Genomic DNA, 14923 nt, shown 5'->3' with positions numbered 1-14923 from the left:
TAAAAGAAAGAAACAGGTTAAATGGTTTATTACTTTTCCAGAATTACCCTTGTACCTTCTTGAAACAGTAGCTTAAATGGATTTACTTGAAGAAAGCCAAAAAAAAAACCCCATTATCAAATACTTATCTAGTAAACTTGATTTCAAGATTACTCTTATCTTCTCTTCTGCTGTTCAATAAAGGAGGTGACATAATGGTGGACTGGCAGGAAATTGGAAAAGGATAAGGGAAGAAATCTGATATGACTTTAGCAGAATATCACTGTATTTTCTSAGAGTTTCTAGTATCCTTGTATTTTAATGATTTTTTTACAGATATATCCAAAATGAGAAAAGAATTCTCCAGCACTACTGCAGAAATATAGAAAAGTAGACGACAAATTTGTGCAATTATCAAACTAAGGTGCACCATAAATCCCTCAATAATCATATGGAAAAAGTTATGCTTGAGAGCCAGATCCATGCAGAAAGGAAGCCTATAAAAGTTCACCACGGTGAAAGTCCAGCTTATGGATGTTGTTCTTGCAAAATCAAAGCAAATAAAAGAAGTCACCCCTCAAAAATGGAATAGTCTAAAGACCACATTGTTGTTRAGCCATTTTTATCAAAGCTGCAGTACTAGAATATTCCTACTTCGACACTACAGAAAAAAAAACAGACGCACTGAGTAAACCACAGACATGCTTTGCTTTTTAACCCTTTTCGCACTATGCCACATTCAATAAAGTGCACCACTTGCTCAGGAATTTACCATATATTGAACCATGGCTGAATTGGAATGCATTTCTGGTATAAGGCTTAATCAATCAAAACACTTGATTTCTTACATAGAACATTTTCTTGCTTGGTGTAAGAGTCKAGACCAATATTGCTTTCACAGCCATCACCTACCTTTACTACAAAGTGAATTCGCACATTTGAGTATCTATGTAAAAAACTCTGAGCAGTTCAGAATCTACAGTCTTCTCAGACCTCACTGTCAGACCTCAGTCTTCTCATTGTTTTTGCTCAGTATCAATCAGTCATCAATTTTAGATCAGAATCTTTCTTGTGATATTTAGATGATGTTACATCTTCATGTGGTCCCCTCAGGCAAGCAGACTTTTACATACCTGTCTTCAATAGTTGCTAAAAAAGCCTGATGCCTTTCACAGGTTTGATTTGCTTGRGAAAATGATACAAATGTACTTCCAATGAAGTAGCAATAAAAACCATGTCTTTTCCAGCCCTGTCAAAATAAACATTAAACAATCACATATGTTGCAGCTTTTATAAACCTCTTTTTTAAAAGAAAGAAAAAAAAATCCAAAAATGCCAGACAAAGAAGCAATTAAACTGAGAGACAGAAKGGAAAATAATTTAACTGGATAACATGTAAAACATAACAGCATTCTGTACAATACCGAGGGGGTGACTTATTTTTCTCTGGGGACCTCCAATTGAAAGCCATTACCAGGTATTACCAGAATCTATCTTCTCTCTATCTACTTATCAGACAGTAAGTCTAAATATTTCATTCCCTGGATGGGAAGGCAAAGCAAAATATGCTTTGGGAAATTTTGACACAGTTCTCCAGGAAACTACTGTAGGTCTTCCAAAAGTCTTAAACGTGCGGAAGACAGAATTTTTGGACATTCTTTGACATATTACCTATGTATATTGAAAACGTACAGTAACRGAAGAATACAATCTGTGAAATGCTGCTTTAATTCGGTAACTTTAGGTCCTTGAATTGCAGTGCTTATGATACCTTTATGTATTTTGAAGTCAGGGATGACCAAGGGATACTGCTGGTCACTCAGAGTGACAGACCTTGGCTCTTTATATCTTCCACAGAGAGAGAAATTAAATTGTTCAAACCACTTACAAGAAGTAATAACAACTACCTCTCTCACTATATACAGAGAAGGAGAAAGCAGTAAGGTTGAATTGCCTTGTCTACCAAACTGAGAAAACATTTCTGGCAGTGAAAAAGGACTGCACTTACTATTGTAGGTATTCAGAATGCATCTCCTGGCAAAACTGGCAAAGARTGAAGTGAATACTAAAGCTCTCTGAAAATGATCTCTATATAACAGACAAATCCATAATCAGACAACTTGGTAAACTCAGACAAGCTTGTAACATATTGACAAGCCTTAAGACTCTATTCTAATATTTTGCCAATCAAATATCAGGAATAGGCTTACACATTCTGAGTTTCCTGCAACTAGCCACAATTCACATACATTACCTTTAAGAGACTTTGTTTTCTACCAGCATGCACTTAGTCTGCAAAGTGCATTCCTTCAAATATAAAGGAATTCTAGTGGTTATGATGTTACCCTCTCCAGACGGTAAGGAAAAAAAGAAAAAAAAAGTAGGATGTTTTCTAGAATGATTGAGCATTGTGTTACCAGAGGGTGAGCATCACAAAATGCATCACAAAATAAGCAATAGATACTTGGCAGTTCAGAAGRAATACAATCAGTTAATTTTACTTAGGCACTCATAACATACTCTTTAACACAGGGAGCCCTGCCAAGGCCACAGCACTACCTGCAGAACATTATGAGGACAGGCAGTCTCACTGCCATGACTAATGTTGAAGCAAATGGTAGACAGAACAAAAGAACAATTGCTGACACAGGCAAATTCCTTCAAAAGGTTTCATTGCAAAGCAAGGAAAATTGGCCTATTGCAAGTCTGAGTTTTTGCTAACATTCTGGAAATGAAARGGAGCATCAAGAGTCAAACTATAGCCAGAACCTCGAACTATTAATGACTCCCATCTGCCATGGAAATGAGAAGGCCAAATGATAACACTGACTCATTTTTCTGTTTTTCTGTGTTCTTTCAACATCATCTAGATGACATTTTCTTCTCTTAATCATTCTTAGTAGCCTGCTCAGCTCAAACAACTAGTACGTCACTTACTCTCTGGCAGCCCGTATCAATAGTTTCCTCTTCTGCAGGAGCTTCTGACATGGGTTTCCTTTTACAGATGTAGCCAGCTTTCTTTTCACAAGAATGGTCTGCCCAAAATCCATCCTGAACATAAGAACAGCATGTCAGTCAAGTGGAATGACTCTTCCAAAAACATGCTTTACATTTTTAAGTGTTTAATGATTTTCTTCTGTTATAAAAAGCAGCAAAACCTACATCTAATTTCATKACTTAAATTCAACTTAATTCCAACTTTTCTTCAAGAAGCTATGAAGATATTGGATGAATCTGGGTTTCTTTTTCTTAATTGACTGAATAAGGGATATACAGCTAACTTAAGTCAGCAACTAATAAAGCAATTTTTTATGATGTTAGAGAGAAATGTATGTTAGGATGAAAAAAAGTTTCTTCTGAAGGCCACATGCACAAACTGAAATCCAGAAATACAGATCTTGGGGAAAGGAGCCACTAATGCTTAATTTTCAGAGAACCAACAAAAATAACTTCCTGTAAACCCTAAACAAGGAACTTTCATCAAAAAAAAAAGTAAAACTTAAAAACCTCTACTCTAGGGTGCTTCGAACAACAACGTTGCCCACTTTTACACTCTTGAATAGGAAAAAAAAATCCCAAATGATGAATGAAATGGTGTGAGAATTAAGCCAGTGGCTGCATGATTTCACCTTTCCCTTCATGATGACACAGTCCTCTTGCCTATTGTTTGCATGAGTGGGTTCTCCACGAAGCCACTTGGTGTAGGTCACAGGTGTGCCATCACTCCACTCAAAGTACATCTGAACTTTGAGGTCATTCAGTCCAATCCACAGCTCATCGTCTGGCTCTGCAACATAGGATTAATATGGTTGGTAAACAGGCCTTTAATATGATGTAAATCATGGAACATAAAAGAACTTATGCTCAGGAAGCTAAAAAGGCAGCCACAGAAAATTAAGCTTCCCTATTTCATAAATAAAGCAGTGCATAAATAAAGCACTGGATCACAGAAGGTTTGAGGTTGAAAGGAACCTCTGGAGATTCATCACTGCTCAAGAAATGTGTTGCCTACAGCACATTTCCAAGGATTGTGCGCAAACAGCTTTTAAGTATCTATCTCCAAGGAAGGAGACTCCACAACATCTCTGGGAAACCTCTACAAGGGCTCTGTTATCCTCACAGTAAAGATGGTTTTTAACACGTTCAGATGGAACTTCCTGTGTTTCAGTTTACGCTCATTGCCTCTTTTCTTATTGCTGGGCACCACTGAAAAGTTTAGATCCATCCTCTCTACGTCTTTCTTCCAGATACCTATACACATGGATAACACCCCTCTTTCCCATTTCACCATCTTTTCTTCTCCAGGTTGAACAGTCCCCAGCTCTCAGAGCCTTTCCTCTTATGAGAGCTGCCCTATCCTGGACTCACTCCAGTAGCTCCATGTCACACTTGTACTTAGGACCCCAGAACTGCACACCRTATTCCAAATGTGGCCTCACCAGAGCTGAGTAAAGGGGCAGGATGTCCTCCCTGAACCTGCTGGCAACATTCTTCCTGATGCAGCCAGGATCCCATTGGCCTTCCTGGCCATGAGGACACACTGCTGGCTCATGGTTAACTGGTTTTCCACCAAGACACCCATGTCTTTCTCTGCACAGCTGCTCTCCAGCAGGTCAACCCCCAGCCTGTACTGGTGCATGGGGTTATTCCTCCCTAGGTGCAAGACTCTGTGCTTCCCTTTATTGAATTTCATGAGGTTCTTCTCTGTCCATCTCTCCAGTCTGTCCAGGTCCCTCTGAATRGCAGCACAGTCCTTCAGTCAATCAGCTACACCTCCCAGTTTTGTATCTCCCACAAACTTGCTGAGGTGCACCTGGTCCCTTCATCCAGGTCATTGATGAAGAGGTCGAACAAGACTGGACCCAGTACTGATCCCTGGGGAACACACTATTTAGAGGTCCCCAACTAGACTCCACCACTGAGCACAACACTGCAGGTTCTGCCTTTCAGYCAGTTTTCATTCTCATCACTGCCTGCTCATCTATCTCACACTTGCTGAGCTCGCCTGAAGAGCTGCCTGTTCCTCATATATACACGTTAGTCATCAAGAAATGCCATTCACTCTAGTGGCTTCGTGCAAATGTCTAACTTCCTTCAAAAAGTCTGACTAACCTTCACAGCTCATCTGCACTATCCTCACCATCTCTTGCCCAGTACCCCTGGCTCACACACACTGGACATGAGGCTCCATTTCAAACACAGATCTTCACCTCCTCTTCCAGGCAGCGCTTCATGCTCATGAGCTCCCTAACATCACACCTCAGGGCACAACTTTCTCAAAATTCTCTTTTGCTACCAAAACTCAAACCTGTTATGATTGCAGTGACTGTTATGTTGATTAATGTATCATTCCATCCTGAGTTCCTGTCATCCATACTGCTAATTTCTATTTCATTTAGTTATTTGGTGAGATCTTTCCATTTTGGGTTTATCTGGCACATAGAACAGCAGAGGCATTACTGCTGCAAAAGCTCCTATGTACCATTGTAATAAAAATAAAAAACCATTGTATCCAAATCGTCTCAGAAAGCTATGCAACTCAGAAATGGTCAAGAATTAGTGGAGTCGCTTTCTGCACAGCATTATATACTCTGAAGAAGAAACAGTCATGGAGTTCTGCAACCCCCTCTAAAGCTAGGTGACTAAATAGTAAGCTTTTTTTTTTCACAGCCATCTTATAAATAATCTGTTTCCTACTCTCCCAGACATGCACTTGGCCATGTTTGTCTCCTATCACATGCTGCATTTCTGTGTAAGCACAGAACTTTTCACGATGCACTTCATTATTCCTCTCCGTGTTCCTCTCTAAAGTTCTCCTTTGTGGGTTATGCCAACAAAAACTGACCAAGTTTGGCTATTATGTCAATACTCATCTCACTGAACCTCCTCTTYGTTTTATCATGAGACTGAGAACTATTTGCAGCCAAGACTGACTTGTGCTCTGTTTGCACAGCACTGGGTGAACCAGCAGATTTCTCATGCAGACAAGATGTTCTAGGCACCACAATACATGGTGCTCTCATATCCCTGGTGAGCAACAGTAAGCTGGTACCTTCAGAGGACTGCCTTAAAAGGCTTCTTCGGGCGTTTTGATTTTCTTCCTCTGAAAAGAAAACTGCCAAAATAGTCTACTGCAGAGAGTGCATCATATGTGAGAGGTCCAGCTTCCTTCGGGACTTCAGAACTGTCTCATTTGCCTTTCAGAAACATTCACTTTCACAAAAGCAGTGCAGCTCTGTCGGTCAAAGGAAGTTAAGAAAGTGCTAAGCTATGAAATAATATACTTCCAAGGAGTAAGGTGAATCCATTTATTTTCCTTCAGAAACAAATGTAAGTCTAATTAATTTAAAAAATCCTAATGTGCAATATCTAGAGATCTCACTTTTCCTGACAGATAACCTCCACTGAAAGAAGAAAAGAATTACAGGTCTGTTCCTGAAATGCCAACAAATCACTCTTTCAGGGATATGGAGACAAGGACAAATGACCACAGAGTTGGCTAGGATGCAAAACCAAAGCACATCAGATATTCAAAATCAGGTGCACGCAAAGCCATATCAGCCACAAGACTGCCTCGGAATCAGCATGACTGCATCTCCCTTGATTACCATTSTGCATCTACAGTCTAACTCGCTTTGCAGTAACTCAAATGTGTGCTCAGAAGCTAATAAATGTATTTAAGCAATGCATATCTGAATCCGCATATTGGGACAGACACCTTTCTTTTTCAGAAGAAACAAGGTGGCAGGCCCTGATGTAAAAATTAGGACATGGCAGTGCTGATAATATAACTCACATCTTCCCACACCATCTTCGACTAATGAATAGTTGCCTCTGAGTAAAGAAGCAAAGTATTTGAGTGAGGGTAGGAAGAAGTAGATCCTAAGAAACAGATGTGTGGGTTTGATGCAATTCGTAGAATTGATCATAGCTATTCTCTGGTCTAGTTTGACTCTTCTTTCTTCTTCCAAACATTTCTGAAAATTAAATTTTAACTTCCTCCGCACCCCATGATTAAGACAACTTGTCTGAAACGGACTCTTTTTCCTAGCAAAAAAACAGCATATTCAAGACTGTCATTATGAATAATACTCACGGTATCCAAGCTGAGAAATAACAAAACTATACTCCTCAACATTATGGATGCTTGCCAGATCCCCGTCCTCTTTCCTGCAGGAAGTTAAGGCATCTTTCCATATTTTGGGAACCCTGTGAATTATGTAACAGTGACCAGCATAGGACATCCATTGATCGGGACATCTGATCGGCATGTTAGACTCTGGAAAGAGATGTCCACGAACAGTTTTATAACGATGTTCTTATCTACAGACTGAAAATTACATAGCAAAGATATAACAAACAAACCAATTATATATGTTTTTCATGAAGAACAGCACAACTGAAAAATAAGCAAGATAAAATGCAAGCATGATGAAAATTAAAACTTCCAATTTTCTCAGAGAATATTAAGAGTTACAAAAGCGATGCTCACAACACAGGGAAAGGTAGAATTAAAATTCACCATCAAAATACACTTATAACAATTATGCAATTATAACAAGTATGCATACTATGATCCTTTTTAAAATATAAGATCTACAGAGTTGTGCTCTGTCAGTTTTTTGCATTCATATCAGCATTTTTTTTTTCATTTTTTCAGGGCTGCATGACTTCTTTTTTTCTCCACAAATATTAAGCACTTTATGGATGAGTCCTATTTGCTACAATAACACAGAAAACAGAACTCATTCTACATCAGCATGAGAGAATCCAAATAAAAATATGGCTTTTAGGAACCTTTTTAAAAGGCACCAGAGAAAATTATACTGCCAAAGTAAATGGCTTATGCATAAAAATTACTTGTAGAAGTTCAAAAAACAAGASAGTCCCAGAGTACTGCCAATAACCACACTGATGTTCAGCAAACAATTCAGTCTTGGGAGTGTAAACACTTGGTTTACAATGGGCAGAAGGGCTTAGCAAACAGCACTATATTGAGCACAACACAGATGGCAGAAATTTGCAGATTTTTTTTTTTTTTTTTGGCAAAAACCTTATCACATGTGTTGAGGCAGGAGAAATGTGCATGGGTATGACAGTGGGTCTACTGCACGGAAATATTTAAGTAGGCATCCAAAGCCACGATCCGCCGGGCTCAGGTTGCAAACACATATCCTATTGCAGCTGGAATATGCCAACAATTAGCAGCACGTAGTGTCACAACACAGACTTCTGGCACGGCTATAAACACAACCTCCCCTTTGCAGACCTGCTTCAGCAAAGTGTCAGCACTAGCACCTTCTCAGAAAGAGTTAGGCAGTGAATTTTGTCTGTCCAGAGAGAAGGGGCTGAGTGCTGGGTCACTCAATCCTGCCACTGAAGGAAAAGAACGGGAAAACAGAGGGAGAACTCTGGAAAATAAAAACAGTTTTACTGTTGTTTATAGTGCTGCTGGGATAACTGTGGGATAAAAGGGAGAAAGCAAGGTGGCAAATGCTTTTTTTGAGATAGGCCCATGCTTTGGACAACTGTCTAATTCATCCTGTGTCTCTACTGGACTGGGCATAAGGTGCTTGAAGTGTTTGCTACTGGAGTCAGAGGACAACTTGGAAAAAAAAACCMATAGGCTTTTCTGCACCTTCAGTTCACTCTGTGCATCCCTCCACCAAGAGGTGCACCACTCTATACAACAAACACCAGCAGTTCAGGCATGGCTACAAGGACTGTCACAAAGCTCTTTATTCCCCAGGGGATCTTTAGTTTAGGTCTGTTTCTCAGACCAAGGATTTACTCCTGTAAACACGGAAGCAGCTGTGGCAGGCGGGGAGGCTCCTCTGGCTGCAGGTCTGGAATTTGTTGCAAGCAGTGAAATAAGAGGAGCAACTGAGAGCCTAGGTTTTGTGGTGCATCTTACGGAATGACAGAGTGGGGTATTACCCAGCAAGAAAAAATCCTCTGTTCTTCATTTCTGTTCCTTGGAGAAAACAAACTCTGTGCTTCCCCWTCTCCTTTTAAATAAAAGGCACACGATGACACAATCTCATATAAACATTTCTTCACCCTAATGAAAAACCGTGGACTTCATCTAACTTAATACAAAGACACGGTTCAAATTTGGTCATATACAGTGCAATCAAGGAGATCMCGTTAGCATGTAAAAAAGCATTGTCTCAGGTGTCCAGCTGATGGATTTTGTGTGGAAAAAAAGAATCTGCTTCTGTGGAACACATCAACATACTGAAATTAATTAATAAAACATTTTTCTTTTTTTTTTTTTTTTGGTTGTAGCTTTTCCTCAAAATGAGAGCAAGCAATTTTGTAAGTCATTTTCTTAGAAAATGAAGTTTAAAAATACACACTAGTTTTGCCAGGGAAAATAGTGGGTGGCAAATGCTCTGAAGYCCTGTCAGGCTGAGATAAGCTGCATGTATATAATTGTGTGGCCCCCTGGTGGAAATAAACTTTTGCTGCACTAAGCTACACAGCAGCTGTATTTACAAAAACCTTCATTTGCCAAAAAAAAAAAAAAAAAAAAGTACAGGTTCTGTAAAGATTTTTCTGTGCTTTGTTTTGGACACAAACATGACTCTGTTCCCTCATACACTGCCTTGCTGGACTCAGCTGAAACTTCTGGTGTTAAAATTTCAAAAGGAATGTGCTTAACATTAAGTGCACAAGTAAGAGTATGCAGAATTTGGGCTTAATTTATTTCTTGACTCAGGAGCCCTAATCAGGAAGACATTATCTGCCATGAGTTTTCCTTTACATCAGTAAAAGTTGAGGGCACTTAACACCTTGCATGATTACATGCTTATTTCTTTTATGACTTCCTTCCAGGGGACATTTTGGAAAATAATTTATTATATGAATCGCTGCCAATCTCTGTTTAATCTGTCACCATGTTTACTCAGCAATTTCTGTACAATTGAAAACTTTTGTCTCACTTCTCTTCTTCCTCCCCACTATTGTGCCAAGGGGGTGGGGACCAAAAGCTTAATGCACAAGAAAAAAATGGCCATTCCTCATATTCATTTAAACCTAAATAAGATAGAAGCCACTACTGAATTAGGCAGAAGTCTCTATCCTAAGATGTGTGGACTGGATTGGTTGCATATTGGCAAAATCAGGAAAAAAAGGAGCTGACATTTCTGCTTGTTATTTGGAAAAAAAAMCCAGTAATTTCTGCAATATAGAGCTCAAAACTACTGGAGAAAGATTACTAGGAAGGAAGTATGGAGGCCAGAATAAAAAGGAAGTCCACACTGTTCACTTTTACACGGAATCTTAGTCAATCCAAAGTCTGTAGAGATGTGACATTTGCTCAATTTTACCATCTAGTAAAAAACATTTACGAGAATTATGGATGTAAAACATTGGTCGTTAATAATTTGCTGGAGTTTTATGACCCAACCTACCTGGAGGAATAATGAAAGATTCTAAAGTAGCATTTCCTCGTTTACAAATATAGCCAAGTTTCTGATCGCATTCCCGATTTTCCCATTTGGCACCTTTGCCTGGATTTAATGCTCCACAGATTTTTCCAGGCTCTGGAGAAGGGTTTCCTTAAAAAACAACAAAAACACCAACAACTAATTACAAGCACCTCACCATTATCCTCCCAGGAACTCTCAGAGTCCAAGTTGTTTGATGCTTTAATTTATTAGCTACAGTAATATCTACAATAATACAGTAATATCTTCAACAATAATCAGTCCCTTAGTCTGAACAGAGACGTTCATTTCCTCAGGAGGGAAGATTTCATAACAACCACAAGCTGAGATTTTATCCACATCACAGTTGTTAGGACCTCTTGACAGGAGTGAAGTCTTCATGACAGGTATAAGAGTACATTAGTTTGCTGTTTTCCCCCTTTCCTAAGGAAGAACATTCAGCCTCAAGAGCACAAACTTTATATGAAAGAACAGGTCATTACTAGCCAAATTCACTGCTTAGTATTAACAGTAAATACAGAAAAATAATAAATGTTTTACTAGTATGCATTTCACTAATGTGAACTTCCTATCCACTTGCCTAAATAACATGATAATAGCAGAATACTCAGATATTTTCTATTAGCACTAACAGGAATATCCTGAAGAAAAGTTCAGCTGTTAGCAGTTAGCTCTCCCAAATGCCTAATCAGAACAGTTTGGGTTTAAATGTTGGTAACGTAGCTCCCTGGCCACACACTCTTTTTCCTAATATTTATTTGCAGCTAGAGGGATGGAAGAATGTGAGGCTCCCACCAGTTCTTCAAAAATGCACTAGTGGAAGCATAGCCAACTCCTGAACATKCAGGGTCATGCAGATGAGGAAGAGATAGCTTGAGTGGAGCAAAATCATGCAAGACTGCACACATAAGACGGGCCATATGGATTCAAGAGCATTACCTTTGAAAATGAAATTAAGAAACAGAGGTTAATCAAACATAAGGAGTTAAAGAAAGGTYAGCTTAGTTACTTCAAAACCCATACAATTCTCCATAGCATCATGAGAGCTGCATCATGCAGTTTTAACAACCATGAATAGCTCCCCTTGTTGCTTTGTCTCCATCTCACAGAAGCAGAGCTTTCCACCTCTTTTTGTGACATGCGGATCCTCACCAGTGCACTTTTAAGAGTGATCTATAAATACCATCACAGCAGCTTTCAGTAGAGCCCATCTGCTTGCCTTGTGTGCTCTCTCCTTTGGAGAGCTATTTATGAAATGGTTCAATTTACCCTTGAAGCTTTAAGCTACACAAGAAGTTTGCCCACCAGAAACGCAGCTTTGGGTCGATCTASGTAAGTCACTGTGCAGGGGGTTTGGTGCAGCCTGCGCTTACACACGCTGCTTACTGCCTATCAAATACACGGGATGCACCTAGTGAAGATGAGGAGGGGCACCCACGGCACCTAACTTCAGATGTCCACATCTAAGTTAACAGCCTAGTCTCCAGAGGCTGCCTGAATAGACAGTGCGAGGAAAAGGCTCCTCCTGGGGTCCTGCTCCAAATCACTTGAACACAGGCACTCCAAGGAGTCAACCAGAAAAAAGCCACACCACTACCTATATAGATGGCATGGGAAACTATAGATTTTCAATACAGGCACCACAGTTCAGCACTGCAGCTACAGGTGTGGAGTAGTTTCTTTCTGCTTTAGATTAGACTAGCCTAACATGTTCAGTTTTATCCATGTTACTGCCATGGGTAGATTCTTCAGAAAAKGAAAATCCAATTTTTAAGCAATTAACTAAACCAAACTAGAAAGGAAAGAAACTTTTATATATATATACTGAACAGTGTAATCTCACAGCTGAATAGAGTTATAGCCTTAGATTTAGCCATCTGTATAAATGAAGAGTGTTTATACCCACAGTAACAATGTAGAACAAAGCACTAGAAAAGAAATCCATTCCATTAAGAACAGATTTTCACCTTTTAAATGCAAACAATCCTTACCTGGCACCCAATTCAAGTATCTAAAAGGAGCACCACCAATCCATTGCCATCCACTGTTGAAATTCAAGCTGTTAAGACCAAACCAGAGGGCAGAGGTCATTCTGCCAGTCAAACCTAGATAACAAAGACAAAGAGAAACACTGCAAGTGCATAGTGAGGACAAATTCTTTCTCAAAATCTAAGAGCTGAAATCCGAAAGTCATTTGCTTCTCATTTGRCCCAGCCCAAGTTCTAACAACTTTTAACTATAGAGTTGAGGTGGGAATGCTAACCCTGTACATGTGGTCTTACATGGTTCCCTTTAGGTTTTGCAGTTTTCAGAATTCTAGGTGTGAGGATCTTGCTAGAATCAAAAACAAAATAGCATTTATGCACGCTCTTTGTAAATTGATTATCATAAAAATAAAACAAATCTCTTATCTTTCAGAACTAGGAAACATAAAATTGATAAAGTTGCACAAAAGGCCATAAAACCAGAATTTTCGCCAAGGCTAATGTGAATAATTTCCTATTGTCTACCTATTTTATAAACATATAAGTAGAGAGTTTAATATTTACAAACTATTACAACAAAAACATCTATATTTAATTAAAATTATATTAAAGATCTTTCCAAATATCCGCTTTTTTACAATGTGTCCTATCCTTTATTCACAGTCCTCTGTTTTCACTTCTTTAACCAACATGCTGAAAAATTAGAAGTCAGCATCCCAAATCTAGATCTAATTTATTGTTTCAGTTCTAAAAATCATTTAGAGAGAGCATCATGCTCATGTACTGAATTCTCCAGCAGTATTTATAGAAGCTATTAATCAATTGTCTACCTCTGCCTTACCTGTAAGAGTTGGAAGACTAGCTGGATGACTACTATTTAATTTTTTTCAATTAATATATTTCTGCTTTGCATGATATATACTTATTTCTGATGCTGTCTTGATATACATATATATGATTTTGTACATATAACTTTGTAGCAAGGTCATTAAGCACTGGAAAGCCACACCAGAGACTGACTTGGCTCCAAGACATTGATGTGTTCCTATCTTCTTCCACAGAAACCTAAGTTGTGGTTAAGAACTGTGTGACAGGAAGTCTTGGTTCTGCCAGAGTTTCTGTAGAATGAAAAGCTKATTTTCACATATGTATTTGGCAGCAATACTAGATGCAACTAAAACACACCTTCTAATGACTCATTGCTAAATTTCAGTGCCAGACTGCTCCATTGTGCTTTCTTTTTAATAAAAATTTCATCACACTCGGTAAAAGAACACCCCATGTTTTGACCAAATTCTTAAACTGAAAACAAAAGTTTAGACAGAACAGGCTGTACATTAAAATTACATTTAACAAAAGACCAGTCATCCTCTGAATTTATAAATTACAGCATATACCTTCCAGCATAGAAAAAAAAATATTTTCCAATTGATGTAACATAGTCAAAATATTTTCTGATCTACCTCCAAATGGAGACATTAGTGCACTACTTAATCTGTGTACACAGGAGACTGTGTGTGAAAAGAAGATTGTTTCATTATTTAATGTAAATACGTCCAAGCAAGAACTCAGGACTRAACTTTCTCTGAAGAGAAATTTGAAATCAAATTCAATATGAAAAAAAAAAAATGAACAGCAGACTGAGAATACAGCAAGCTGTTTAAAATCCTTCTGGTTTGTTAGTTTTTTGTTTTGTTTTGTTTTGTCTTAATTTTAGCACATACTGATGACAAAGGCATCTTTAAAAATTATGTGAAAATGCTGTCTAGAGTATACAAATATAAAGAAATGTAATCTTGATACCTGAATCTTTGATTTGAAAACTCCTGGACCTTTCCCAGCATTCTAACCTTCTTTCTTTATTGCTTGCAATACAGCAATTAGGWGTAATTGCTGTATTTGTTAAGCTACTGTAACTTTCTAAGAATATTAATTCAGGATAAAATCATCATTATTTTTCTTGAGTGTTTCCAGGTGAGCTGATCAAGACAGCATTTTGAATCTACTAATTAACAGAACTGAACAGAGTATCTTAGTTCATGTGGAATATGCGTGTCATTGTTGCAGTGAAACACTTTTTAAGGCAGCTGATAGACAATATTACTCTACCTGCCAGGTATGTTTGCTCATGCAGCTCAGTGATGCTTAATAGCTCTGCCTTCTGCTGTTGACAGCTTTTTCTTGCCTGGTGCCATTTCAGAGCAGTGTCGAAGTTTATCTGGTACTGGACATTGGTTAAAGGATCTGTTTTCCACAATGAATCAAGACTGTTAACTGCAGGGAGAGAAAGGAAACACTCTATCCGATTACTAAGATTGAYGCAGAATAACATGTAGATAATATGYAGAATAATATMTACATARTATGTAGAATAAATTACACATCAAAAATATACAAACTTAAACACTGWAATCAAGAACTGATTTGGAAGGAATCGTGAGATCTCTAATGTGTTAGTAAATGTTTGTCAGAGGTAAACAAGGGCAGCAGGGCTGGGCAAAACACAGG

General features: G+C 38.4%; 1 protein-coding gene across 4 annotated transcripts in view; it reads right to left on the bottom strand.

Annotated features, from left to right (window-relative positions):
• The window catches only part of LOC112947338 (macrophage mannose receptor 1-like), a 49335-nt gene that overhangs the window by 24703 nt on the left and 9709 nt on the right, over positions 1 to 14923 (bottom strand). For all 4 annotated transcript variants that reach the window (XM_026039397.1, XM_026039398.1, XM_026039399.1 and 1 more), the window contains exons 4-10: positions 14525 to 14689; positions 12422 to 12535; positions 10395 to 10541; positions 7076 to 7258; positions 3609 to 3766; positions 2917 to 3030; positions 1113 to 1228 (exon numbers count right to left, since the gene is read on the bottom strand). In XM_026039397.1, the coding sequence (XP_025895182.1) occupies positions 1113 to 1228; positions 2917 to 3030; positions 3609 to 3766; positions 7076 to 7258; positions 10395 to 10541; positions 12422 to 12535; positions 14525 to 14689 (997 nt within the window). The remainder of the gene's footprint in view (positions 1 to 1112; positions 1229 to 2916; positions 3031 to 3608; positions 3767 to 7075; positions 7259 to 10394; positions 10542 to 12421; positions 12536 to 14524; positions 14690 to 14923) is intronic.

The sequence above is a fragment of the Nothoprocta perdicaria genome, unplaced genomic scaffold, assembly GCF_003342845.1.
Source record: "Nothoprocta perdicaria isolate Ctin4 unplaced genomic scaffold, notPer1 scaffold_23, whole genome shotgun sequence".
Taxonomy (NCBI): Eukaryota; Metazoa; Chordata; class Aves; order Tinamiformes; family Tinamidae; genus Nothoprocta; species Nothoprocta perdicaria.
Note: the sequence above shows the minus strand (reverse complement) of the source record. Positions and strands in the feature narration are given on the sequence as shown.